The following is a 27,994-nucleotide window of genomic DNA, read 5'->3' on the forward strand; positions in this document are numbered from 1 at the left end:
TTGCCCAGGCTTGTGCCCCAAGAGGTAACTCTGGCGCTACTAATGCAGCAGTTTGACACATTCCATTGCCTCTTGAGACAGACAGATATGCCCACAAGAATGGTGTAATGCAGGATGAAAGGTGATATAGACATTTAATAAATAAATGAATAAACTGTTGGAATATTCCGTTCCACCCTAAGGGCAGACGTGTGGAATTGTTGTATGTCACGTGTCTGTTTACTCTCCAGCACAGCTTGCTAGGAACTTCCGTTTGTGTATAGCTTTTGCTTATGCTGTCTTGCTTTGGACACAAAGGGGATCGGACATGTTTTCCTTTTGTCCTGCTGTATGCTGAATAAACTGCTTGTAAATATGCTCACACAACTTCTCCTGCCACTTCTGTTGCACTACGTTTACTCTGCTGGGTAGCGTGCCCTAGCTTCTCAATAACCTTCCGGGGCCTACATGCTAAGATCAATTTTACCTTGGTGCAGTAGGCTAGTTTCTACATACACCTCTCTCTATCCCTTTTTCAGGCAAGCAAGAGGCATATTATCAAAGTTCAAGGACTTGTTCCAGCCAAGCAAGGGCTCAAGGAGAGGGCAATGCAGGGCCAATAAGGGCTGTGGCCTGGAGAGAGTCCCAATGCCAGTCAGAGAGGCCTCCATTGGCCCACGGGGCTAAGGTTCCTCCTCCCTGGTTAAGAGTGTCAGAGGCGGACCTGGCTTCAAACCCAAATCCAGCCACGAAATTCAGCGAGTGACCCTGGGCCAGTGACCCAAACCTACACCTAACTTATCTCACAAGGCAAGGATAAGATGGAGGGGAGATGTACACCATCATGAATCTACAGAGGAATAACTATAGCAAATAAATAAAACAACACATAGGCTGGTGAGAAAGAGAGAGGAAAGCTCCGTCATAACCTCTACGAGGAAAAATGGAGAGGAAGTGACTGTGACCCCTGTGATAGGAATTTTGAGGTCTTAGATATATGTTAAATGTTCATAAGTGTACCAACCAAGCAAATACATAGATCAGCACTGGAAGACCGACCTCGAACCATTTTGATTTTCAAACTGTCCCAAACTGAGCAAATGTTTTCTCTGCAAGGTCAAAGGAAAATGGAAAAGCTTCCCCATTGTCTTTTCCTTCACAAATCCTGTCTTAAGGGTATGTCTGTGTTTGAATAGGGTGTGAGCCTGTGAGCTGGCCCAGGAACCAAGTACCGTATTTTTCGCTCTATAAGACGCACCAGACGACAAGACGCACCTAGTTTTTGGAGGACGAAAACAAGAAAAAAAATATTCTGAATCTCAGAAGCCAGAACAGCAAGAGGGATCGCTGTGCAGCGAAAGCAGCAATCCCTCTTGCTGTTCTGGCTTCTGGGACAGCTGCGCAGCCTGCATTCGCTCCATAAGACACACACAAATTTCCCCTTACCTTTTAGGAGAGAAAAAGTGAGTCTTATAGAGCAAAAAATACGGTATTTATCATTACAAAAGACTGGCCAGGCTCCCCGGAAATCCAATCAAGTAACCTACTAGACAGGAGATAAACACCGACAGGAGAAAAACAACATTAAAATTTCTGTTTTAGACCGCCTTTTTGTGTGATGTAGGTATGATGTATATGAGGGGTGGTCTTAGGTTACACCCCTTCTGTGATGTATGTATGATGTTTCTGGGGGTGGTCTTGATCTACAGGGTGGCAATTTCAAAAGTCTTTATAAGGCCTTGTGTGCCGTTTTTCTGGGTTCCTCCTCTCTCCTGCGGGTGAGGGGGGAGCACCCTGTTGCAACAGATCAATAAAGATCAAGCTTACTAGCTGCTTTGCTTCTCAATATTCTCTGGTTGGCCTCTGTTATCTTCTCCTACCAATAGGGAACCTATGTAAGGACTCTATATGGGCTCTTGGATACCCCATAAGGGAAAAGGGCAATTTTTGTTTACAACACCCCACCATGGGGGGCTGGAAGAAAGGCACTAGCCCAACAACACCGACCTGGGATTTGAAGTAGGTCTCTTGCGGTGTAGACAGCACATCGGCGGACGCAATATCAAGATGGAGCAGGATCTGGCGGAAGGAGGGCCGGTTCCGAGGTTTGCTGTTCCTGGATAGAGAGAAACAGATGTATGGAGCTGGTGTGGACATGAGCTAATGGTAAGCCTCTGCCCAGGCGGCACTTCCTGAGTACTTGGTTGTATTTGATGGCATCCAGGAATGGAATGGGGAACTGGAGGTAGCATGCAATTGGTGTCCCTCCATAGATGGAAGGCATCAGTCAGCAGAACCACCGCTCAGTAGGCTATCTGCTTTGCCTGCAGAAGGTAATTTGCTGCGGCTATTGCAAAGGGAGGGACGCAGGTGGCGCTGTGGGTAAAAGCCTCAGCGCCTAGGGCTTGCCAATCGAAAGGTCGGCGGTTCGAATCCCCGCGGCGGGGTGCGCTCCCGTTGTTTGGTCCCAGCGCCTGCCAACCTAGCAGTTCGAAAGCACTCCCAGGTGCAAGTAGATAAATAGGGACCGCTTACTAGCGGGAAGGTAAACGGCGTTTCCGTGTGCGGCTCTGGCTCGCACGCTGGCCACGTGACCCGGAAGTGTCTCCGGACAGCGCTGGCCCCCAGCCTCTTAAGTGAGATGGGCGCACAACCCTAGAGTCTGTCAAGACTGGCCCATACGGCAGGGGTACCTTTACCTTTACCTTTATTGCAAAGGGAGCCACTGCCATGCTCATTTATGGGTTCCCATCAGGGAATTGTGTGCAGCACAGGTTAATAGGTACATCTTCAAAATAAAAATAAATGCTTCCTATTTTTTTGCTAAAATTGACGGATTTAATAAGGCATAAGTCAAAACTTTTTAATTCAGAAACAATGGAAATTTTTAAATTATTATTTATACAAGCAGGGCTCAAATACGAAAGTTTGGTTGTATCTAGACTAACCTTGTGAAGAATACAGAGAACATAAAGATTTGATTGATTATGAAAGAATCTAAGGAAGGGAAATGATTGGAGAACAGATGTAAATGCGAGCAAGATAACTAACAGTCGTGTGGTGGAATGCGGTGGAAGTATTTTATAATATTTTAACTAAGATTTATATCTTGCAGTATTTGAAGCAAGAATTTGGTAATATTCCGGGTTATGAAAAGTATTTTCTTCTTCAGTTTTTTTTCTTTATATCTTTTATTTTTCCTTTCCTTTTATTATTTTTATTAGTTTTCATTTTGGAAAATATGTATATAAGTGTGTTTACAGTGTTATGTATTGTTCTTTGTTTTTCTTTGTTTAACTTCTATTTTTTGAAAAATGTAATAAAAATTAAATAAATAAATAAATAAATAAAATGCCTCCAGTGATATTCTGATCGCTGCATATCTGAGGTAAATATATATGGAGGTAGATTCTCCTCCAATCCTCCCCATGGCCAGATGTTGTTCTTCTTGTGTGAAGTGTGTGCCACACAGCTCTGGCAGTGGGACGGAAATGTTTCCACATGACGCACTGGCAAACATTTGACAACACAACACGTGATAATAAAAAATTATTATTTATACCCTACCCATCTGGCCAGGTTTCCCCAGCCACTCTGGGTGGCTCCCAGACAGAATATTAAAAACACGATAAAACATCATACGTTAAAAACTGCCGTAAACAGGGCTGCCTTCAGATGTCTTCTAAAAGTCAGGTGGTTGTTTATTTCCTTGACATCTGATGGGAGGGTGTTCCACAGGGCAGGCGCCACCACCGAGAAGGCCTGGTTCCCTGTAACCTCACTTCTCGCAGGGAGGGAACTGCCAGGAGGCCCTCGGAGCTGGACCTCAGTGTTCAAGCACGATCCTGCACAAACAGCATACCACAGAGCACAACGGCACACAAGTGCCTTTTGTTGGCCTGCCAGTGTGTCTCCAAAAATGAATTAGCTGTGTATAATATTCAGTGATTTGGGTGGGGAGAGTCACACATCTAGGTTCCAGGTTCTCACTCCTGATGCAAAGAGAGGCGTCTGGGCTTTTTTCCTCTCTTTTTTTTACATCTCATGGACTTACCAGCATTGTCTCAGCAGGATCTTGAAACCGTCAGGGCAGCTGGTGGGAACAGGAAGGTGGAGGCTGTTGCTGCCCACCCCCCAGATGATGGCAGAGGAGTCCACATCCTTGTAAGGGATCTCTCCCGTCAGCAACTCCCAGAGGACGACTCCAAAGGACCTGTGGTGGGGAAATTAAATCTCAGGGCCCATCTGGCATGTAGCAACTGACTGCATTCTGCTACCGTTTTCACAAAACTCTGCAGCACTTTCCCATCTCTTTCATTTCTTGTCCAACTTCCAAGAGACGGTGATGTACTCCCACTATAAAAAAACTGGCGGTGATCTACTCACTGGATTGACCAAAGTTGTTGAGCTTCTTTGGAAAGAAAAGCAATGACAAACCTAGACAGCATCCTAAAAAGCAGAAACATCACCTTGCCAACAAAGGTCTGTATAGTCAAAGCTATGTTTTTCCCAGTAGTGATGTATGGAAGCGAGAGCTGGACCATAAAGAAGGCTGATCGCCGAAGAATTGACGCTTTTGAATTATGGTGCTGGAGGAGACTCTTGAGAGTCCCATGGACTGCAAGAAGACCAAACCTCTCCATTCTGAAGGAAATCAGCCCTGAGTGCTCCCTGGAAGGACAGATCCTGAAGCTGAGGCTCCAATACTTTGGCCACCTCATGAGAAGAGAAGACTCCCTGGAAAAGACCCTGATGTTGGGAAAGATGGAGGGCACAAGGAGAAGGGGAAAACAGAGGACGAGATTGTTGGATAGTGTTTGTGAAGCTACCAGCATGAGTTTGACCAAACTGCGGGAGGCAGTGGAAGACAGGAGTGCCTGGCGTGTTCTGGTCCATGGGGTCATGAAGAGTCGGACATGACTAAATGACTAAACAACAACAAAGTTGTTGAGCTTTTTTGGGGTGGGTGGGAGGGGTCTACCTGTTGGCCATCCCAGGATAGAGAACGTAGAAAACCCTCACACACCTTCCTCTGCCTTCCTCCCTCTTCTTGCAGTCTAATTTTGTGTGGTAGAATCATCTAGAATTTTAATTCTGCTCTTCCGCAATAAGTTACCCAAAATAAATAGACAAGTTAATACGTAAATTAACTGAGAAATGATATTTCCCCATGATATCATGTGGTGACTCTTTCTTCCAATGGCCCCTGAAAAGGGTGAGGTGTGGTATTTTCACCAAACCAGGTAAATTATTCCCCTCCCCCCAAGCAGTTGTTATGCCCCCTGGCTGCTTGAGAGGGAGAGGCCAGACAGCAATACCCCTTCCATCAGTCATGCTGGTCAAGTCTGTCTGCCATTCAGTTCCCCTCCCCTCACAAAAATGCCTCAGGCAGTAGCCAACTCTACTGATTTCCCCACTTGCATTCCCATTCTGTATCTCGTCTGTTAAATTGCAGGCCGTTGTTGTTGTTTTTAACTGCCTGGTTTTTCTGCCTAGCAGAAAAATTGGTTATATAAATGTCAATCAATAAATGTTTTGGTTCTTCTTCTTTTTAAATGCCTATGTTTATTAGTTGCTATAGCAAAATAACATAAAGACAATTCCTGCCTGCACAGATGCCATCTAAATATGGCAGCCGTGGGGAGCAGGAAGTGTTCAGCACAGATTGCCAATTTCTGGACTATGTGCAATATAGATGTGTACTGTATATTTGTGAAGGAGGATGTTAGAAGATGAAAATTCAAGGGTGTCTTTTCCCATATGGAACACGGACACATATGCACGATGCACACAGATTTGAAGGCTCAGCTCTGTATCACATATTATCTGGACTTTTGGTTGATGGGGACATGTTCCAGAACATGGATGTGGAAGCTGGAATCCTCCACAGGAGGAGGAGGAGTTTGGATTTGATATCCCGCTTTATCACTACCCTGAGAAGTCTCAAAGTAGCTAACATTCTCCTTTCCCTTCCTCCCCCACAACAAACACTCTGTGAGGTGAGTGGGGCTGAGAGACTTCAGAGAAGTGTGACTGGCCCAAGGTCACCCAGCAGCTGCATGTGGAGGAGCGGAGATGCGAACCCGGTTCACCAGATTACGAGTCTACCGCTCTTAACCACTACACCATACTGGCTCCAGATATTGCTGGACTTCAGCTCCCAGCAGCCCCAGCCAGAATGTCCAACATTCAAAGATGGGCAGGAGTCTGGAGAGCCTCTGGATCTCTACACTTGTTCTGGCTCCGCCCCTGTCATGGTGGCTACCCTCTGGGATGGGAGATTTTCCTCTTCAGACTGGCACTTGGGGTGCGACCTGAATTTTTAAACCCTCTTGTTCCACTCTTGGAAGCAGTCCCCATCTCCCTTCCTTGTATTTTATTCTACGTGTTGGATTTTAATCGCCTCACGATGATTCAGCTAAATTGCATTCATACCCAATGAGCTCAAGCCAGAGCACATGGCTCCCCCAACCCCTGTCCATGTTTATATCTTCACAACAAGCCTGTGAGGTAGGTTAGGCTGAGAGGTAGTGAGTGGCCCAAGGTCACCAACGAGCTTGATGGATGAGGGAGGATTTTAACCTGCTTCTCTCCTGGTCCTGTTGCAAAGGGCTGGGGACTGCTGAGAAAGTCTCCATTTCCATGATGGCTGCCTTCACATTTCTGTGTGTGTGTGTTTGTGTTCTTGTGGCCTACCAAGCCCTGATCCCGCCCTCCTCCCACACCTCCCTTCTTCTGAGCAGGCCCGTCTCCTCACCAGATGTCAACCTTCTCAGAGACAGGCTCATTCCGAATGACTTCTGGGGCCATCCAGGCCACCGTTCCGGCGAAGGACATCTTGGTGCTCTTGTCGCTGAGCTCTTTGGAGGTGCCAAAGTCAGAGATCTTCACCACATCATCGTAAGTGATCAACATGCTATTGGGTGGGTGGGGAAGGGAGAGCAGAGAAGAAGCATGAGGCACTGCAGTGTTGATCTTCCCACCGTGCACAGGACCAAGGAAAATAAGAAAGAGAAGTCATGCTCTCAGCAGTCAGCAGGGGGAGCACAGCAAGAGGATAACTTCCTTTCTAATGAAGGGAGAAGCATTCTGGTTCTAGACTGCTCCTCCACATGGGGCTGGACTAGATGACCCCCGGGCCCCTTCCAACTCTACAATTCAATGGTTCTATGCTCTAGAGTCTAGACAAAGAATCTGGATTACCTTGCTGGTAATTTGGCAGGGAGGCAGAATACATACTGCCCCTTGCAACCGTGACATGTTGAAAGTCCTAGTCCTATTGCCACTTTAAAAGCAGTGCTGATTATGACCTGGTACCCTAATCCCATCTTGTGATCACTAGGGCTGGGCGATATATTGCTATATCAACCAAAACTGATTTGAAGTCCGTGTCGTGATATTGCTTGCAGAGGTTTTGACCTGGCGATATATCACATATTACGATGTGCTTGCGCATGCTATGCAAAAATCATGATGTGGGGAAAACTATGAAGCCAGCCAATGGCTCTACCTACATACATAGCTCAGTCAGACTGTCCTTCCCCTTATTTCAGACATTGTGATGTTAAAAACCAGATATTGCCCAGCCCTCCTGTTCACTTTTACATACAGTGGTGCCTCGCAAGACGAAATTAATTCATTCTGCGAGTTTTTTCATCTTGTGAATTTTTCGTCTTGCGAAGCACGGTTTCCCATAGGAAATGCATTGACGGTTTCCCATAGGAATGCATTGACGGTTTTAAGAAAAAGGCGCAAGACATTTTTGTCTTGCGAAGCAAGCCCATAGGGAAATTCGTCTTGCGAAGCAACTCAAAAAACGAAAAACTCTTTCGTCTTGCGAGTTTTTCGTCTTGCGAGGCATTCATCTTGCAAGGTACCACTGTAGTTTCATCCTTATTTCATACATTGTGATATACAGTGGTGCCTCGGGTTAAGTACTTAATTCGTTCCGGAGGTCCGTTCTTAACCTGAAACTGTTCTTAACCTGAAGCACCACTTTAGCTAATAGGGCCTCCCGCTGCCGCCGCACCGCCAGAGCAAGATTTCTGTTCTCATCCTGAAACAAAGTTCTTAACCTGAGGTACTATTTCTGGGTTAGTGGAGTCTGTAACCTGAAGGGTATGTAACCTGAGTATCGGTATATTGCAATGTTTAGTTGGTGACGTATTGCAATGCCGAAAACCTCTTTTCCCCCCTTATAATCATGTTTATTAGTTTTCCAACAAATTGAACACAAACTACAAAAAACCGAAAAAGAAAAAACATACAAAAATACAATACAATACAAAAAAACACTACAAAACACTAGCATACAACTAACAAAACAAAACAAAACCCATTTAAAACACAATCCAATTTCAATATCTTGTCTTTCTTTCACTAATTTCCACGACCTCCTCACACCTCCCTTTTTGTATTCCACTTCTATTAATTGTTTCAGCAATTCCTTTCCATCTTCCTCTGTTTTCTATCCTATAATTATCTTAACACTTTCTAATCTTGTTTTTCCCTTTAATGCTCTAGTATAAATAGGTTATTAGAGCAATGCCGAAAACCTCTCTCCCTCTCTCTCTTTCTTGGCGATCACTCGTGGCCGAGTAAGATGGTCTTCCATGAACGCAGTCTTAGCGGTGTTTCCGTAAAACCAGATATCCCCCAGCCCTGGTGCTCACTGTCCCCCGCTAACTCCCAGCCACGTCTCCCCACTGTAAGTCTGCCCCCTCCCCTTCTTACTTGGGTGACTTGAGGTCACGGTGGATGATCTTATGCAGGTGCAGATAATTCATGCCGCCGGCAATGCCCATGGACCAGTCGACCAGCAGCGAGGGGGTGACCTTGCGCCCGGCACGCAGCACTTCATACAGCTGTCCCTGGGCACAGAACTCCATGATGATGCAGTAGCAGGGGGCCTGGGTGCAAACACCCCTAAGAGGAAGCAAGAAGCACAGGGCATGTTAGAGGCCAGCAGGAACACACAGTTAAGCAGTGCTCAGCATAACACAGAGCAGGGATACAGAATTCTGTAAGCTTTATCGCAGGACTAGGGCAACAACAACAACAACCCTAAGTCCAAGGGCCGTATTTCCTTGTGTGCAACCTCTTGGGGGCCGCAGGCCAATGGTGGGTGGGGCCAGAAGCAAAAGAAGGAGTGGTCAAAGGCCAACAGATGCAATTTTTACCTTCATATGGCAGACAGAGTCTCCTTCACTGGAGATTTTAAAGCAGAGTTTGGATGGCCATCTATCAGGGGTTATTTAGCTGTGATTTCTGCATTGCATGGGTTGGACTAGATCACCCTTACTGTTCCTTCCAGCTACAATTCTATGATATTCCTGTCATGCAGAAGTCAAAGGGTGGCCCTAAAGCCCTAAACAACCTCAGGCCAGTATACCTGACGGAGCGTCTCCACCCCCATCATTCAGCCCGGACACTGAGGTCCAGCTCCGAGGGCCTTCTGGCGGTTCCCTCACTGCGAGAAGTGAGGTTACAGGGAACCAGACAGAGGGCCTTCTCGGTAGTAGCACCTGCCCTGTGGAATGCCCTCCCATCAGATGTCAAGGAAATAAGCAACTATCTGACTTTTAGAAGACATCTGAAGGCAGCCCTGTTTAGGGAAGTTTTAATGTTTGCTGTTTTAATATTTTTCATATTTTTCATATTTTTCATATTTTTCATATTTTTAATATTTTTGATATTTTTAATATTTTTAATATTCTGTTGGGAGCTGCCCAGAGTGGCCGGGGAGGCCTGGCCAGATGATTGGGTTATAAGTATAAGTAAAACAACAACAACAACAACAACAACAACAACAACAACAAACCTAAGTCTTACTCAGAGCAGACCTACTGAAATCAAAGGACCTAACATATTCTGTCCTGCTTTTAATGGTTTTCTTCTTTTACTGTATATTGTTGTATATAAAAAAATTGTCCAGTAGCACCTTAGGTAAAGGTAAAGGTACCCCTGCCCGTACGGCCCAGTCTTGACAGACTCTAGGGTTGTGCACCCATCTCACTCAAGAGGCCAGGGGCCAGCGCTGTCCGGAGACACTTCCGGGTCACATGGCCAGTGTGACATCGCTGCTCTGGCGAGCCAGAGCCGCACACGGAAACGCCGTTTACCTTCCCGCTAGTAAGCGGTCCCTATTTGTCTACTTGCACCCGGGGGTGCTTTCGAACTGCTAGGTTGGCACCTTAGTAAGTAGCACCTTAGAGACCAACTAAGTTTGTTCTTGGTATAAGCTTTTGTGTACATGCACACTTCTTCAGATACACACTTCTTCAGAAGTGCATGCACACGAAAGCTTATACCAAGAACAAACTTAGTTGGTCTCTAAGGTGCTACCGGACATTTTATTTTTCTAATATATTTCGTCTGCGTCAGACCAACACGGCTACCTACCTGAATGTATATTGTTGTGTAATGCTCTGATATTGTGTGACAGGGCAGTAGCAAACACTTTCATAAACACTCTTCATATAAATTCTCTGGTGGGCACCAAGTTGCAGAAGGCTGAACCAAGCACACACACAGTTAGCTATATGCTCTCATGGGAAAGATGGCTTGTGCCCAGCACAGGTGAGCAGGTGAACAACTCAGCAGGAGGAGGGTCTATTGCTTGGGAAAGGCAATGTCCACACCACACTTGGGAACTGTCCTCCTGGAAGCCGGGAGGTCACCCCCCCCCAAGGCGCCCCATCACCCAGACCCCACACTCACTTGAAGGTGATGATGTTGGGGTGCTTCAGTTTCCGCAGGTGCTTGATGTCTGTCTCCTTGAGGTCTCGCACCTTCTTGACGGCCACCTCCTCCCCATGGAAGCGTCCCAGGAATACAGCGCCTTGGGCCCCACTGCCAACCCACTGCAAGTCCATGATCTCTTCAAAGGGCACCTCCCAGGGGTCTGCATTTGGGAGGGAGAGAAGGTGGCTGTCGGCAACCGTTCAAGGGAAGAAGGTGGAAGGCAGACTCTTTACCAGCATGGATCACTCCTTCCGCCAAGATCACAGGGCTTGAGGGAGACATATCCCTCACGTAGGAATCACGAAAGCATGCGTGTATTAGAAGGGCAAACAGAAACACGGCAGAGACGTAACATTCAGTATTCTGAGAAGTTTCTATCCCTCATGGCAGTGAAGATAGCTTGAAAGTGTGAGGCCAATGTGTAGGGAAATTGTAGAATCTCTCTCTCTCTCTCTCTCTCTCTCTCTCTCTCTCTCTGTGTGTGTGTGTGTGTGTGGAAGGGATTTCCAGGGCTGAGGAGAAGGACAGAAGGTCCCAGGTTCAATCCTTGATATCCCCAGGTAGGGCTGGGAATGTCTCCTTCCTGAAACCATGGAGAGCAATTGCTGGTCAGCGTTGACAATTCTGAGCTAGAAGGACCAACAGTCTGTAGAGCAGGTTCCTATGTCCCTGTGATGGAGCGCTGCCTGGTCCAATACATTTTGGCACCTGTGTCGAACCACAACATGGTGCCCGTCCACCCTGCCAAGGAACAGTTCCCAACATCAGGAACAAAGGAGGAATAACTATCTACATGGGGATCTGCTGCCCCTGTGGATCCTGCCCCCTGAGGTGGTCACCTCCCCTTGCCTCATGGGCCAATGCTCCTCACAGCTCTTTGATTCTCCCCAGGCAGTTGCTCCCAGCCAACATCATGGGGCCATTTAAATCCCAGCCATGCATGAACTGGTCACGGAAAGGTAGCTCCAGTGTAATTGGGAGAGCAGAAGAAAAAGGACCAGAGGGAAGGAAACGTGGGACTTGATTCTGCATTTTGAGCCTGAAAATTGTCCAGACCCATCCACATGTTTTCAGAGGAGAAGGAAGTACAGTGGTACCTTGGTTCTCAAACTTAATCTGTTCCAGGAGTCCGTTCAACTCCTGAAACCATTCAAAAACAAAGTCGCGGCTTCCGACTGCAGGAGCTTCCTGCACTCAAGTGGAAGCCGTGTCGGACATTCAGCTTCCGAAAAACGTTCGCAAACCAGAACACTTATTTCCGGGTTTGTGGTGTTCGGGAGCCGATTTGTTCGGGAGCCAAGCCGTTTGAGTACCAAGGTACCACTGTATGTAAGAGGCATTCAGCTGTAACAGCTGGAAATACCTGTCCTATTTGTTTCAGAAGACCACAGGTGAGAGAAAATTGGCTGATGACCCCTTGTGTATGAACACACACGCCAGCATCGTAATAAAAGGATGGTCCACATTCGCTTGGATGGTGTGAGGTCATCAACAGGTGAAATGCCCAACACCCACCCTACTTTTTAGTCCTTAGGGTTGCCAGCTGACAAAGCTGCAAGGCCAGGGGAGGCCACAACTGGCAGACTCTAGAGCAGGGGTAGCCAATGGGAAGAGGCATCATCAGAAAACTGAGAGGCAAGGAAAGGTAATTCTGTAAGGGGACCCCCATACGTCTCTTCTGTCTATAAGCTGCATGGCAGAACTTTTCCAGGATGTAGGGGTGTAGCTGAGCAGTAGATCATCTGATCTGCATGCAAAAGGTCCCAAATTTAAACCCCAGTATCTTCAGGTAGGGTTGAGAGAGAACCCAGTCTGAAAAACTAGCGAGCATCTGCCAGTCATTGTAGGCCTGAGCTAGATTGACCAATGGCCTGACTCAGAATAAGGCAGCTTCCTATTTATGGAGGCGCGTTAATCCCAATGAGTGACATCAGCAGCCATTCATCCAATCCTGTTCCTCGCCTAACATCTATTTGCATGGTAAGCAATCAACGCACCTCACTGTAAGGAAAGGGTTAAGCTGCCCTGCTTAACAAGCCTGGAGTATTGAGAATTAATTCAAGTATGCAACACCTACCACAATTACTGTCTGGGACGGAAAAATCTCCCCGTGGGATTTGTAACAAAACCCATCTTGGCAGGTGCACATACCCAATCTATATTACAACGGTTAGGTACGCTGCTAGAGGATGTTCCTTCTCCCTGCAGTTCTTTGTATTTGCAGGTTAACTGGAGCAGCTCACATTAAATAAACAGTTATTTAACTGAAGGCTTCGGTGGTCGAAAACAGCACTTTGACTTGGGCCCAGAAGCAAACTGGCAAATAGTGCAGATCTTTTCAGGAGAGAAGCATGCAATGCGACCCCTTTGGCTAGAAAACATTAAGAGTCTAATGGCTGCGTTCTGGATCAGCCGCCGTCCCTAAGGCAATCCCAGGTAGAGCGCATTGCAGCAATCCCTGACCACTGAATGTCCCCAGGATGGAGACTGATTCTCCCAAGGATGCACTTTGCATCTCAAGTTATATAACCAGTGAAGCTGGCTGAAGCCATGCCTGGGCACAGATACCACCTGAGTGGTTGGCGTTGCCGTGTTTGTCTGGGCAGGAATGTGCCAGAAAGATCACCAGGGCAGATGAATGGACTCTGGCCAAAGTGGTACATAACATCCCTGCTGCCACCACGTCTGATTTAGGGCACTTTCAGATTGCCGGTAATTTGTGGGACAAATTCAAGCAACCGCCAAACTTGAGGTTCCCACTTTTAAAGTGCATTCTTAAACGGTCGTGTCACTCTGGAGCTACAAATCTGCTTTTCAAAATCAAACCAAAAAAATCCCATACTTTTTGCAGTTGAGAAGGAATGTACAGAAAAGTGTGGGATGAACTAACAGGAAAATTTGCAAACACCCCACAAGAAAATCAGGATGAATGCTCATTGTTGCATTAACCACCCCACAAACAAATCGGAACGAATGTGCAATAAAGACCAGATATAATCTAACCACCATGTAAACTTTGTGCAAGCAAATCAGGATGAATGCTTGATAAACAGGTCATCTGGAGGAGCTATTAGCTTAACAACTGCATGGTTGAACAAACCTGGGATGCTGGAAAGTGGCTTAAAGGTAATGGTAAAGGGACCCCTGACCATTAGGTCCAGTCGTGGCCGACTCTGGGGTTGCGGTGTTCATCTCGCTTTATTGGCTGAGGGAGCCGGCGTACAGCTTCCGGGTCATGTGGCCAGCATGACTAAGCCGCTTCTGGCGAACCAGAGCAGCGCACGGAAACACTGTTTACCTTCCCGCCAGGGCGGTGCCTATTTTTGATGTGCTTTCGAACTGCTAGGTTGGCAGGAGCAGGGACCGAGCAACGGGAGCTCACCCTGTCGCGGGGATTTGAACCGCCAACTTTCTGATCGGCAAGTCCTAGGCTCTGTGGTTTAACCCACAGCGCCACCACTTACTCACTGCTTATTTACTGCTTATTGCTGTAAGTCACTTTGAATTGTGTATGCCAGGGGTCACCAACCTATGGTCCGGAGGCCGGATAAGGCCTGAGGGACTTCTTTATCTGGCCCGCAGCAACCCCCACCATCCACTGATAGTGGCGCGGCGCGGTGCAGCTCGGGGACCCACTTCCGGGTCGGAGGAGCACCGGAAATATCTTGTGCACATGCGCACAGGGCTCCTCCAACCCGGATGTGCACTGGAAATAGCGTATGTGGGCATGCTTCCCCATCCTCCGGCCCGCCGCGCAATCGTTGCTGGAGACACTGGCCTGAGGCAAGGAAAGCTTGGAGACCCCTGGTGTAAGAAAATAAAAAGTACTGTATTTTTCCATAAGACACACTTTTTCCCTCTTAAAATCTAAGGGGAAATGTCTGTGTGTCTTATGGAGCGAATGTGTGGTCCCTGGGGCTGGGGGGGGGGACCCGAGCTTCCCCCGCCAGCCCGCCAAGCTCGCAGCCTTTCTGCTGCTCCCCGACCTGCTCTTTGGGGCTGGCGGTGGGGAAAATCTGGGCTTCCCCCCACCAGCCCCAAAGAGCAGGTCAAAAGGAACCCGAAGCCTCTGGAGCGCAGTGGGAACTCCCGCTGCGCTCCGGAGACTTCGGGTTGCCTTCACTGAACGCACCTTGTTTTAGAGGGGGAGAACAAGAAAAAAAATTCCTCCCCTTCTCTGCGCAGCGCCCCTTCAGCGAAGCGGCAGGAGAAATGGAAGGGGCTCCGTTTCTCCTGCCGCTTCGCTGAAGGGGTGCTGCGCAGAGAGGGGGAGAATTCCCCCCCCTTGTTCTCCCCCTCTAAAACAAGGTGCGTCCTAAGGTCGGGTGCATCCTATAGAGCGAAAAATACGTTTAAATAATAATTAAAAAATAGGTGATCAAATCCAGGACTTTTTTGCACACAAAGGATGTACTCCGCCCCCTTTCGTTGTTGTTCCTATCGCACTAAGATTCCTTTAATGCCCCCCACTGTCTCCTCACCTTCCTGTTGCTGTTTGTGTTCAGTGGAATACGCCTTGCCAATCATGGTCCAGACAGGCTTGAGGCAACCAAACAGGCCTTCCAGGAAGCCGCTCCCTGTGTGGCAGTGGATCCGTACTTGGTCGGCGTGGTAACGGGTAGGCCGCACCTCGGGGTTCCCGGGGCAGGCCCCTGCGCCAGCCCCGCCTCCCCCGCCAGCTTCATTCTCGTGGAGCTGCAGGACGCTGTTGGCAAACTGGTCGTGTGCCTCCTCGCTGGGGCTGGGGCTGTGCCCACTGCCCCCTCCTCCACCCCCGTCGATGGGCAGCACATCCCTCAGCACACACTGGGTGGGCGTCAGGTCCTTCTCAGGGGTGCAGTCCGAGGCGTCGGGGTCCAGCTTGCGGAGGGAGCTCTCCGTCAAGATGGTGTTGAAACTGCCAAAGGATGGAGAAGGTGTGCGGGTCTCGTGGAGGCAGGCCATGACGCCGTCTAGCTTGAGGTAACGTCCAGCTAGTCCCTAAGGGGGAAAGAGATAGAGACAAAAAGAAAGTATGGTGAATAGGACTACCAATAGCATTACTGAAGTGGGACGTGGTTGGTGCTGTGGGTTAAACCACAGAGCTTAGGACTTGCCGATTAGAAGGTCGGCGGTTTGAATCCCCGTGACGGGGTGAGCTCCCGTTGCTTGGTCCCTGCTCCTGCCAACCTAGCAGTTTGAAAGCACATCAAAGTGCAAGTAGATAAATAGGTACCGCTCCGGCGGGAAGGTAAACGGCGTTTCCGTTCGCTGCTCTGGTTCGCCAGAAGTGGCTTAGTCATGCTGGCCACATGACCTGGAAACTATACGCCGGCTCCCTCGGCCAATAAAGCGAGATGAGCGCCGCAACCCCAGAGTCGGCCACGACTGGACCTAATGGTCAGGGGTCCCTTTACCTTTACCTTAGAATTACTGAGTTTGTCAGATTTGTAGAGCAACGTTTTGACATACAGTGGTACCTCGGGTTAAGTACTTAATTCGTTCCGGAGGTCTGTTCTTAACCTGAAACTGTTCTTAACCTGAAGCACCACTTTAGCTAATGGGGCCTCCAGCTGCCGGCAGAGCATGATTTCTGTTCTCATCCTGAAGCAAAGTTCTTAACCTGAAGCACTATTTCTGGGTTAGCGGAGTCTGTAACCTGAAGCATCTAGAACCTGAAGCGTATGTAACCTGAGGTACCACTGTATTAATAACTATATTCTGAGCCTGGCTATCAAAAGGGAATTGGATCATAGAGTTAGTTACATCTTATATCCCATAATCCTGCCCTGTTGCTGCCCATCGCAGAAGTCCCTTTTCATTCAACTGTTGCAGAACCGCCTGCAGGGAACAGTTCAAGGAGCAAAACTGCACGTGACTTACAAGTGCATGTATGGTGTTACCTCAGGTTAAGAACTTAATTCGTTCCAGAGGTCTGTTCTTAACCTGAAACTGTTCTTAACCTGAAGCACCACTTTAGCTAATGGGGCCTCCCGCTGCTGCCGTGCCGTTGGAGCCCAATTTCTGTTTTCATCCTGAAGCAAAGTTCTTAACCTGAGGTACTATTTCTGGGTTAGTGGAGTCTGTAACCTGAAGCGTCTGTAACCCGAGGTACCACTGTATTTCAACCCCAATGGGAGGTGATTGTGAGTGAAGAATTGCCTCGTGTGTGGATTGCTGCATCCTTCTCCCATCCAATACATTTATAATAATAATAATAATTTATTATTTGTACCTGCCCATCTGGCTGGGTTTCCCCAGCCACTCTGGGCGGCTTCCAACAAAGATGAAAAATACACTAAAATGTCACATATTAGAAACTTCCCTGAACAGGGCTGCCTTCTGTTGTGATTCCCTCCCCCCCCCCCTTTATTTCCAGATGTACGGTTTTTTAAAATATAATTTTTATTCATTTTCTCATCGAACAATAATTTCAATTTACACCACCAATCCAATCTTTCCATGCTCTGCCGAGCTTAAGACTTCCTTTCCCCCCTTCAACAAGCTTCCTATTCCCAATTTATATCTCACATTTGTAACTTAAACTGTAAAGTCCACATCGTAGGAATTATTTCAGTCCTGCTAGTGTCTTCAAACTTTTACAATGATTATTAATGTAATCAATAAATTTACTCCAGTCTCTCCGGAATTTTATGTCCTCCTGGTTCCTGACTCTGCATGTCAGTTTTGCCAATTCTGCATAGTCCATCATTTTTGTCTGCCACTCCGCATTCGTTGGTATTTCTTGCAATTTCCACTTTTGGGCTAATAAAGTTCTTTATTGTGGCATACAGAAATAGTCTTTGGTCTGCTCTCGCAATTTCTTCCCCCATCAACCCAGCAGAAATGCTTCTAACGCCTCTCTTTTTGCTCCAAGAACCAGCCACTGGTATTATATGGGTTTGCATATTGTTTGATACTAGATCCGAAGCTATAAGCCAGTCAACACTCTTTCCTGTTAAGTCTCATTCCTAAGCCACTATTTGAGTCATTCATTATTCGTTGCTTATGTATTCATTCATTTAGCCTGGTCCCTTCCCCCAATTTAAAGCAACACTAATGAACTAGCTGGACCATAAAGAAGGCTGATCGCCGAAGAACTGATGCTTTTGAATTATGGTGCTGGAGGAGATGCTTGAGAGCCCAATCGAGTGCAAGAAGATCAAACCTATCCATTCTGAAGGAAATCAGCCCTGAGTGCTCACTGGAAGGACAGAGCCTGAAGCTGAGGCTCCAATACTTTGGTCACCTCATGAGAAGAGAAGACTCCCTGGAAAAGACCCTGATGTTGGGAAAGATGGAGGGCAGAAGGAGAAGGGGACAGCAGAGGACGAGATGGTTGGACAGTGTTCTCGAAGCTACCAGCATGAGTTTGACCAAACTGCAGGAGGCAGCGGAAGACAGGAGTGCCTGGTGTGCTCTGGTCCATGGGGTCACGAAGAGTCGGACACGACTAATGACTAAACAACAACAATGAACTAACCATTGAACTAGACAACACTATTACTTTGACGGGCAGTGGAGACTTCCGTGGGTCTCCAGCCCGGGGGGGTGGGTGTGTCCGGTGAGTGTTTGTGATGACATGGAGAAAATGGCTTAATTAAAAATTGCAGAACTGTAGCTGCAGGTCCCCCCTGTTGGGACAAGGAGTAACTTGGTACTTCTAGCTGCTCATTCCGTAGCTCAAAGGCATTCGTCTAATGCGATAGCTTCCCACTCTGCTAAAAGAGCCCCTTGCAATATGCCGTGATGTTCCCTAACCTTCTCTAGTCCATCTAACCTTACCTCTCTCGCCCTGACCTAATCACTGTGATCCACACGATGGTCACCTCCAGACTGGATTATTGTAACTCGCTCTACGTGGGGCTGCCCTTGAGACTGACCCAGAAACTTCAGCGGGTGCAGAATGCCGCGGCGAGACTCCTCACGGGGTCCTTGCTGCGAGATCACATTCATTCGGTGCTATACCAGCTGCACTGGCTCCCCGTGGAGTACAGGATCAGGTTTAAGGTGCTGGTTTTAACCTTTAAAGCCCTATACGGCCCAGGACCCTCGTACCACCTCTCCTGGTATGTCCCACAGAGGAACTTACGGTCTTCAAACAAAAACATCCTGAAGGTCCCAGGCCACAGAGAGGTTAGGCTGGCCTCAACTAGAGCCAGGGCTTTTTCGGCTGTGGCTCCAATCTGATGGAACGCTCTGTAACAAGAGACTAGGGCCCTGCAGGACTTGACATCTTTCCGCAGGGCCTGCAAGATGGAGCTGTTCCACCAGGCCTTTGGTCAGGGCACAGCCTGACTCCCTCCTTTGGCAATCTTCACAGAACTTTAGCCTAATGGTTGCCATCAATTTGATTTGACTTAATTTTATAATGAAATGATTTTAGAATGTTGTACTATTATTGCTGTTAGCCGCCCTGAGCCCGGCTTCGGCTGGGGAGGGCGGGATATAAATAAAATTTATTATTATTATTATTATTATTATTATTATTATTATTGGAGTCAGAAAGTCCTTTGGTATAGGCCCTAGCTGATTTCAGCAGCAGTTAAATGCAAAGCGGCTGCCAATAGTTAAAAATGGCTGCCAAGAGAAACAGTTCAGTGGTTTTCTTCTAAAATTGGTTCCCGGAAGCAGTGTAACAAAGGCAGATCTCAAAAAGGGACTTGCATATGGACAATGTAAAAGAAACCTTACCAAAGGAGATTGGGGAGAGAGAGAGGGAGTAAAAGCAGGCCTGAGGGTGAGCAGGGTGGCCTGGGTAAAACCTACAAGGCATGTATGGGAGCCCCAAACAAATGGACTGATTAAGGAGATGGAATTGTTGGCCTGGAAGAAATGGGACGCTTAATGGAAAGCCAGAAGGAAAAGGACACAAGACCTTTAAAAAGGATGCTAAGAAGCTTTCGTGTTAATATAGTGCATGGCGAAACCAACAAAGACAGTCTTAAAAGTGCCAAGGGGATTACGTGATCAGAGCAGTGAGCAAGAAAAAGAAGTTTAGCATCAGAAAGCGAAGACGGATAAAAGAATAAAAGGAGAACTCGCAGGGCATCTCTTAGCAGCAGGGATGGACACACACACACACACACACACACACACACCTTTGCAATTCAGTTGATCAAATGTTCAGCTTTGAGTCTCGTCCTTTCTTGCCCATGCTTGACTCTCATTATTTTTATGTGTTTAAGGCTGCAATCCTCTATCTGTTTACCTAGGGATAAGCCCAGTGGAACTGCATGGGACCTATTTCTGAATAGACTTACATTTTTAGGGTTGTAGCCAACTATGGTAAAGGTAAAGGGACCCCTGACCATTAGGTCCAGTCGTGGCCGACTCTGGGGTTGGGGCGCTCATCTCGCTTTATTGGCTGAGGGAGCCAGTGTACAGCTTCCGGGTCATGTGGCCAGCATGACTAAGCCGCTTCTGGCAAACCAGAGCAGCGCACGGAAACACCGTTTACCTTCCCATTGGAGTGGTACCTATTTATCTACTTGCACTTTGACGTGCTTTCGAACTGCTAGGTTGGCAGGAGCAGGGACTGAGCATCGGGAGCTCACCCCGTCATGGGGATTCGAACCACCGACCTTCTGATCGGCAAATCCTAGGCTCTGTGGTTTAACCCACAGCGCCACCCGCATCCCTAGCCAACTATGTTAGCTATGTCCAATAACTTCAGTGGGTCTGCTCTGTGTAGGATAAGCGTTTGCTACAACCCTTAGTATGATGGGTTGTTTTTTTAAAAAATAATCTGAATGGTATTTTATATATTTATGTTACCCACCTTTCAGACTATAATGTAGCATATAAACATATTAAATAAAAAATTGGCATGCTTTAGGCAGGCTGCCTTTTCAAAAATGGCTACCCATTTATCACCTTGTTCCTAATATTCCTAATAGGAGAAATGTTAATATTTAAAATTAATTGCAAGCAAGAAGTCCAAACTAGACAGGTGAATCTTTCTAATAGTGTAAATAACAGCCCTTGTGAGACCTTATCGGATCAGAACTGAGGCGTTAGAGGCAGGGTTTTTTTGTGGGGTTTTTTTTTAAAAAAATTCTTCTTGCTATTAGCCCTGGCAGAGAAGCCTCTGTTGCAAATGTGGCCTTGATAGGATCAAGAAACCAAAGGTAGAACAAACAAGTTTTGGATATTTTATCTTAAACAGGAAACAGAAGATGACAGGCATATGTCAGATGAAAAGAATTCAAAGTCCATCAGAAGTGATGGAGGTGGGGGAGGGTTTTGTTTAAATGAAATAAAAAAAAAGACAGCGGGAAGCAGTCTTTTGATGGAAACATCTGTGTGCCGAGACAGCATGTTGAGAGCCTGTGGAGACCTGGTTTTGCTGGCTTCCTTCTTCTGGGAGATCAAGGCCAGGGTTTTATGGTGTGCAAAGGAAATTCTACATCTGATTCTAGCCTTAGATGGGGCCCCAAAGCAATCAATTCTTCTCATATCCCAAGGCTGTCAATTGCCATTATTTTTCAAGGGGAAAAAAATCTCTCACTTGGGAAAAAAACCCGCCACCTAGATGCAATATATCTTGGTTCTTTTCAGAAGAAAAAGAAGGTTGCTGAAAAGCTAAGGAACACAAAGGATTGTGTGTGTGTGCTTGCGCGAAAGAAAAGCATTTACTGATGGTGCTACATTAATCACAATAAAAATCTTCTAAATGCATCATATCCTGCCTCCTCCTTGCACAGCTGTACATGTATATGTGCAAAGCGAGATGACCAGCCATGAATATCATTCCCTAAACCCCAAGCTCAGACATAAGATTTGAATAAACTTTAGCATTTGTATGGACCGTTTTGTGCAGATCATCTCATCAATGCTTGCAACAAGCACCTTGGTTTGTATTGCAATACAGCAGCAAAGAGCACCGTGTTCAGATAGGAAGGTCGGCATTTATTCTTCCCATGTGGCAGGGAATGTGCGAGCCCATCTGGTGAGTTCATGGCTGAGCTGCAAATTGAGCTCATAACTCATGCTCTCAACCAAGGATGGGGAACTTATGGCCCTCCCAATGATGTCAGACATCAGGTCCCCAGACTGGATTGCTGATATTCAAGTCATGGCCCAACAACATCCGGGTGCTGTAGATGCCCCACTGCAATGGGGTGCTGGAGGTTGCAACTGTGGCTGGGCGATACAGTGGTACCTCAGGTTACATACGCTTCAGGTTACATACGCTTCAGGTTACAGACTCCGCTAACCCAGAAATAGTGCTTCAGGATAAGAACAGAAATCATGCTTTGGCGGCGCAGCAGCAGCAGGAGGCCCCATTAGCTAAAGTGGTGCTTCAGGTTAAGAACAGTTTCAGGTTAAGTACAGACCTCCGGAACGAATTAAGTACTTAATGTATCTGGTTTACAACATTGCGATATATCACCAGCTAAACATCACAACATACTGATGACAATATATCACAATGTCTGAAACAAGGATGGAGCCACGTAGAGGCATTGGCTTCACAGTTTTTCCCACATAGTGATTTTTGCATCATCATCATTTATTATTTATTCTCCGTCCATCTGGCTGGGTTTCCCCAGGAACTATGGGTGGCTTCAAACAGAATACAGTGGTACCTCAGGTTAAGAACTTAATTCGTTCTGGAGGTCCATTCTTAACCTGAAATTGTTCTTAACCTGAGGTACCACTTTAGCTAATGGGGCTTCCTGCTGCAGTCGTGCGATTTCTGTTCTCATCCTGAAGCAAAGTTCTTAACCCGAGGTACTATTTCTGGGTTAGCGGAGTCTGTAACGTGAAGCGTATGTAACCTGAAGTGCATGTAACCCGAGGTACCACTGTATTAAATACAATAAAACATGAAACATGAAAAACCTCCCTAAACAGGGCTGCCTTCAGGTGTCTTCTAAAATTCAGATAGTTGCTTATTTCCTTGATATCTGAAGGGAGTGTGTTCCACAGGGCGGGCGCCACCTCCGAGAAGGCCCTCTGCCTGGTTCCCTGTAGCCTCACTTATCGCAGGGAGGGAACCACCAGAAGGCCCTCAGAGCTGGACCTCAGTGTCTGGGATGAACGATGGGGGTGAAGATGCTCCTTCAGGGTACACTGGGCTGAGGTTGTTTAGGGCTTTAAAAGGTCAGCACCAACACTTTGAATTGTGCTCGGAAACGTCCAGGGAGCCAATGTAGGTCTTTCAAGACCGGTGTTATATGGTCTCGACGGCACATGCACACAGTTGTACTGAGCTTTGGAAACACCCCCCCCCCACACAAAAAACCCCACCATACAACCAAGGAGGATCTCTCTGTCCCTTCTCAACTCCAGGCTGGTTTGGCTCCACTTGTGCCACCATGTGCTTGCCAAGTGGCAAGGAGGATTGCGGAAGGGCTGTTTGGTGATTTAAGGAGCAAAGGGAAGAGGAACACAGGTGGCAGCTTCAGGTCCAACAAGACTGCCCTCTTTCTTGTCATGGTGCCATCTGCCACCAAGAGGCAGGATACCACTGAATACCAGTTGCCAGAAACCACAGGACATGCTGCAGTCTTGTCCTGCTTATGGCCTTTCTATAGGATGCTGGTTTAGATGGGCCTTTGGCCTGATCCACCAAGGCTCTAGTTGTGTCTGTGATGGCCTGGGAATCTGATTCAGAGGCTGAACCGGAGGAATCCCAGCCTGCACAGGAGTCCCCGCCTCCAGGGCCGGGGCAGTGCCTTGAATCTGAAGGGCCCGCACCTCAGGAGCAGACACCAGATGAACCCACTCTGGCTCCGGGGGTGATTGAGGACCCGTTGCCTGCAGGTGCTCCTCTCCCAGCCCTGTCAGGGGAAGGCGAGGCGGCCTCTGGGTCCAGTAACCCTCCAGCCTCTCCTGAGCTGCAGAGGCTCAGGGCAGAGAGGCGGAGAGAACTAAGTTCTATCAGGAGGAATGCTCACCTTCAGGCCAGGAGAGGCGAGTCACCTGTGGGCCGGGACTGCCCCAGGCCCCAGAGGAGATAAAGGCCAGTCAGCCCAGTCCCAGGTTACGGGAGCAACGTCGTTGGAAACCTGTTTCTGCCAGCACCCAGACCTGTTTTTCTGCAGTTACCGTCCACGCCCGACTTCTTGCTTTGGACCCCGCTTCACCCTTGGAGGATAGTCTCCAGAGCCTCAACCCAGGACCAGACTCTGACCACGCCTCACGGTAACACCCCCCCCCCGGACCAGCACAGTGTCCTGAACTGCCCTGCAAGAAAGGGCAAGACAGAGGCAAGAGGCAGTGACAACAACAACAACACCACCACAGTAATGATCCAGATGATGTCCGTCAGCAGAGCATCTATTAATATTTTCAATAATGGGGGGGGGGGGGGGAAACAGTTGACACTTGATCATGCTCTAACTAAACTCTTTTGTTTGCTCGTTAATAAATGAATGAATGGATAACCAACTCTTTTGTTTGCTTGTTATTGTGTTGTTTTTAATGCATCCATTTGTATGAATGTGAGCTGCGAAGCAGGCTATAATTCTATGGAATAAATAAATACAAAAATGCCTGCCTGCCTGCCTGCCTACCTACCTATGCAGGGTTTTGGGATGAGAGGAGCTGGCCTAATTCTTGGACACCTGCCCAAGAAAGGTTTGCGTGCATCACTCTGCACACAGCACATTGTTCCTGATCAATGGCTTCTTCCACCAAGCAAGGTGCCATGTGGTCTAGTTTAAAGCAGCCAGCACAAAGCCTGCTCCTGTGGGATCACTCTCCATCTCTTTGAAGAACAAAAATCCTAAGGATTCTCTTTTCTGGGATGAGCATAGCAGTATTGTTAGAAAGGTTTCAAGAGCCCAGCGTTGACTGTAGTCAAAATTCAGAGTGGTCTCCAAAAACGCTTTACTCAAAGGAAAATTAATCAAACTAAGTTCATCATGTCTATTAGTTTTAACATTATCGACAAAACCAATAAAAACCAATAAAAATTTTTTTTGGGGAAAAAAGTTCATCATGTCTATTAATTTCAGTGGGTCTTCTCTGAGTAAGACCGGCATTGGATAGTTTATAAACCTTTCAAGGTGGGGGGGGGGGAGGTGGGGGGAGGCAGATTTTAAAAAATATGTTGCAATTACATACATATGGTTATAGGCCAGTCACCTTTTTTTCATATTTAAAACAGAAGAGTTTGGGCCTTTGGCACGCATACTCTCTCTCTCTTTTTAAAAATAATTTTTATTAACCGACCAATCAAATCAAATCACATCACATAAATTCTGAATTACAAAGCCGAATTTTAAATTTTTTGTTGAGGGGACCCATATTTCAAGTTCCGAAGGGGGATTCCGATCATCTTCTTGCTACTGCGTTAATATCCACAAATCAGTCCAAATAATGTTCATAATTCTATCCAGTCTTATCTTGCTGTTTCCACATCTCATCTTATTTGTATATTTTTCCTTTTTTTCCTTTATGATCTCTTCTGATAATCTCCATAAGCAGATAAACACCAATTATAATCCTGTGTGAATTTTTCCATTTGTCCAGTAGTCATATCACGATGGTTTCCATATATCATCGCTTTCATAAATAACATCACTCTTTCCATCATTAATCTTGCAAAACTGTCGCTCTTAAGTCCCTCTGAGGAGTCTCACCCACAATATAAAAGCAGCTCTGTTCCTCCTCCCAGACTTAAGTCTTCCGACAGAACTTGCCAACATGGCGACGGTATTTTTTACTGCGTCATTCCAAAGCTCTTATACTTTCCACGATCTTCTTAAAACATGCTTTGGTTAGAAAGTTATCTCCACACAGTCATAAATCCACACCTTAAGTCATTTACACGGCATTACTAACTTGTGACTTGGGGGGGGGGGGATTCTTGGTTAATCACATAGAGAAAAGAAAGGAAAGTTTTCCCCCCTCCCCCATCCAGTCCCTTTGCCATACTGAACCTTGATGTGTCTTCTCATGATTTATTCTTGTTCCTCCGACCCATCTTGTTTATCAGAGATCTCTTCAGTTAGCAGTCTTTACTCCCCCTTCTTCCTTGAAATATGTGCATTCACTTCCTCCTAATTGTTTCTTTTGAAGTTGCTGCAGCTAGGGGCACGGATTAGAGACAGCGTCCAGGAGCACCGAGATCCACAGGAGGGCTTTCTGCCTACTGCCCCCATCCCCACAAATTCGGGGGGTGGTATAGGGCACAACAGGCAAGGGCAGTCCCCCCCACACCCTTGGGGGGGCAGGGAGGCTATTTACTCCCATCACACCCTCCTAATTACCTTGTGTGAGTCGGAGAGATGTTATTGTCAGCCATCTTCCGATGCGCCCCTAGTGGCCCCTCTTGGCACGCATACTCTCAATATACAGGCCCATTTTTAAAAAGTGTAATAATAGCCATTCAGTTTGTAGAGTTGGCATCTGAGGAATAATCATCATAGGCATTTTTACCCCAATATTAAACTTAAAAAGGCTCCCATAATTACAAGTGAACTGAAAGATGGGTTGAGGTGGGGGTGGAGCTAAAACCTGTTCCCTTTCTGACTGGTGCCCCAGATATTTATAGTCTCCCAAATGTTTCTGTTGGGAGCCACTTGGAACTGGTTTATTAAATTTGTCATGCAAGTAGCGCTATGCCCTTGATTCACAGCTTTCTCTGTGGCCCAAGCTCTCTCCATGGTGCTGAATTCACCCACCATCTGCCTCCTTTGCTGTTTGTGTATTCCCTCATGGGTTGGCTATTGGGGTTGCTTCTGAAACATGTCCCCTTCCTATCCACAACTTAAAGGAGCAAGCGGAGGGTGTCCTTAGCGCATGCACAGGTTTTTAAATTTGCACCCTGCTAACCACATGTGGAGGTGGTAGGGATGCGGGTGGCGCTGTGGGTAAAACCTCAGCGCCTAGGACTTGCCGATCGCATGGTCGGCGGTTCGAATCCCCGCGGCGGGGTGCGCTCCCGCCGTTTGGTCCCAGCGCCTGCCAACCTAGCAGTTCGAAAGCACCCCCGGGTGCAAGTAGATAAATAGGGACCGCTTATCAGCGGGAAGGTAAACGGCGTTTCCGTGTGCTGCGCTGGCTCGCCAGATGCAGCTTGTCATGCTGGCCACGTGACCCGGAAGTGTCTGCGAACAGCACTGGCTCCCGGCCTATAGAGTGAGATGAGCGCACAACCCTAGAGTCTGTCAAGACTGGCCCGTACGGGCAGGGGTACCTTTACCTTTACTTTAACCACATGTGGAAAGTCAGAAACCTGTATTTATCCAGTTCTGAAGAGATGCTTCAGAAATGGCGAAGACACGTCACTGCAACTGGTTTTATTTCCTGCTCTGATCCTTACTCCTGCCTTGAACGTACAAATAGAAATGATTAATACCAGAAGCGCTCCTGGTATTTTTAGGTTTTTGAGCACTGTTTGAATTCACTCCATGGTGGCAGCCATGACAGGAGAAGAGGGCATGTACGGCAGAACAGCACTCAGCTAAGTGAATGTGCAGGTGGCCTTTCTATTCTCTGTGCTGAAGAGTTCTGTGGAACCTGCATGCTTGAATCATTTTGCCCCATCCAACGTGGGAGCACCAAAACAGATTACATTACCCTAGCGGCGGGGCACCAGGACTGCTGTGGGAAGCCTCCAGTTCCTGGAACCTGTCCTCCTCTTTTATCTGGGCTGCACTCTGAGCAGAACTGCCATCTGGCAGAGAACTCAAAGCCATTACTAAAGGGAAACCTTTCCACCGGCCAATTCTACGTCACTAGGTGATACAACGGCATTGGCATATCCCAGCCAGTCTAGTGATTCCGCTTGTCCTTCATTTTCACCTGCATATGCTTGGAAAGCTCTTTTCTTTTTTCTTTTTCTTTTTAAAAGATTTTTCATTGATACAACAAGAAAAAAGAAAAAAACACAAATACCGAATTACACACAGGAATAACTAGAGACACATAATTTTCTTAGCAAACAATATAACATATATTGGTCTTAACACTAAAGACCCAACCTCCCGTCTATTCCATATTTCGATTTCATAATACTTATTGCCAATACAAACTTTTATCATAATTAAACTTATTCTTAATATATCTAATTTCATATATTTACCTTGCAACTATTACTGAAGTTCCTCAAATGCTGCAACAGAATTTAAACTACTATATTTATTTTTCAGATATTCGTTGAAAACCTCCCATTTTGAAACAAATTCCTGTTTTGATTTATTCTTTATTTTTTCTGATAGACCATCTAATTCGGCATATTCTGCCAGCTTTTGGATCCAGTCTTGTATAGAGGGGATTTCATTACTCTTCCATTTTGCTGTGATCAAAACTCTTGCTGCTGCCGTCGCATATAAAA

At 46.9% G+C, this 27,994-nt stretch overlaps 1 protein-coding gene across 1 annotated transcript in view; it reads right to left on the reverse strand.

Annotated features, from left to right (window-relative positions):
* The window catches only part of MAP3K12 (mitogen-activated protein kinase kinase kinase 12), a 115,625-nt gene that overhangs the window by 21,243 nt on the left and 66,388 nt on the right, over positions 1-27,994 (reverse strand). Inside the window, exons 2-7 of the mRNA XM_083427398.1 lie at positions 15,204-15,702; positions 10,699-10,882; positions 8,713-8,904; positions 6,737-6,895; positions 4,034-4,192; positions 1,987-2,095 (exon numbers count right to left, since the gene is read on the reverse strand). Coding sequence (XP_083283524.1) covers positions 1,987-2,095; positions 4,034-4,192; positions 6,737-6,895; positions 8,713-8,904; positions 10,699-10,882; positions 15,204-15,666 — 1,266 coding nt within the window. The 5' untranslated portion in view covers positions 15,667-15,702. The remainder of the gene's footprint in view (positions 1-1,986; positions 2,096-4,033; positions 4,193-6,736; positions 6,896-8,712; positions 8,905-10,698; positions 10,883-15,203; positions 15,703-27,994) is intronic.

Source organism: Podarcis tiliguerta (assembly GCF_965153285.1).
Source record: "Podarcis tiliguerta genome assembly, chromosome: 2".
In the NCBI taxonomy this organism is placed as follows: Eukaryota; Metazoa; Chordata; class Lepidosauria; order Squamata; family Lacertidae; genus Podarcis; species Podarcis tiliguerta.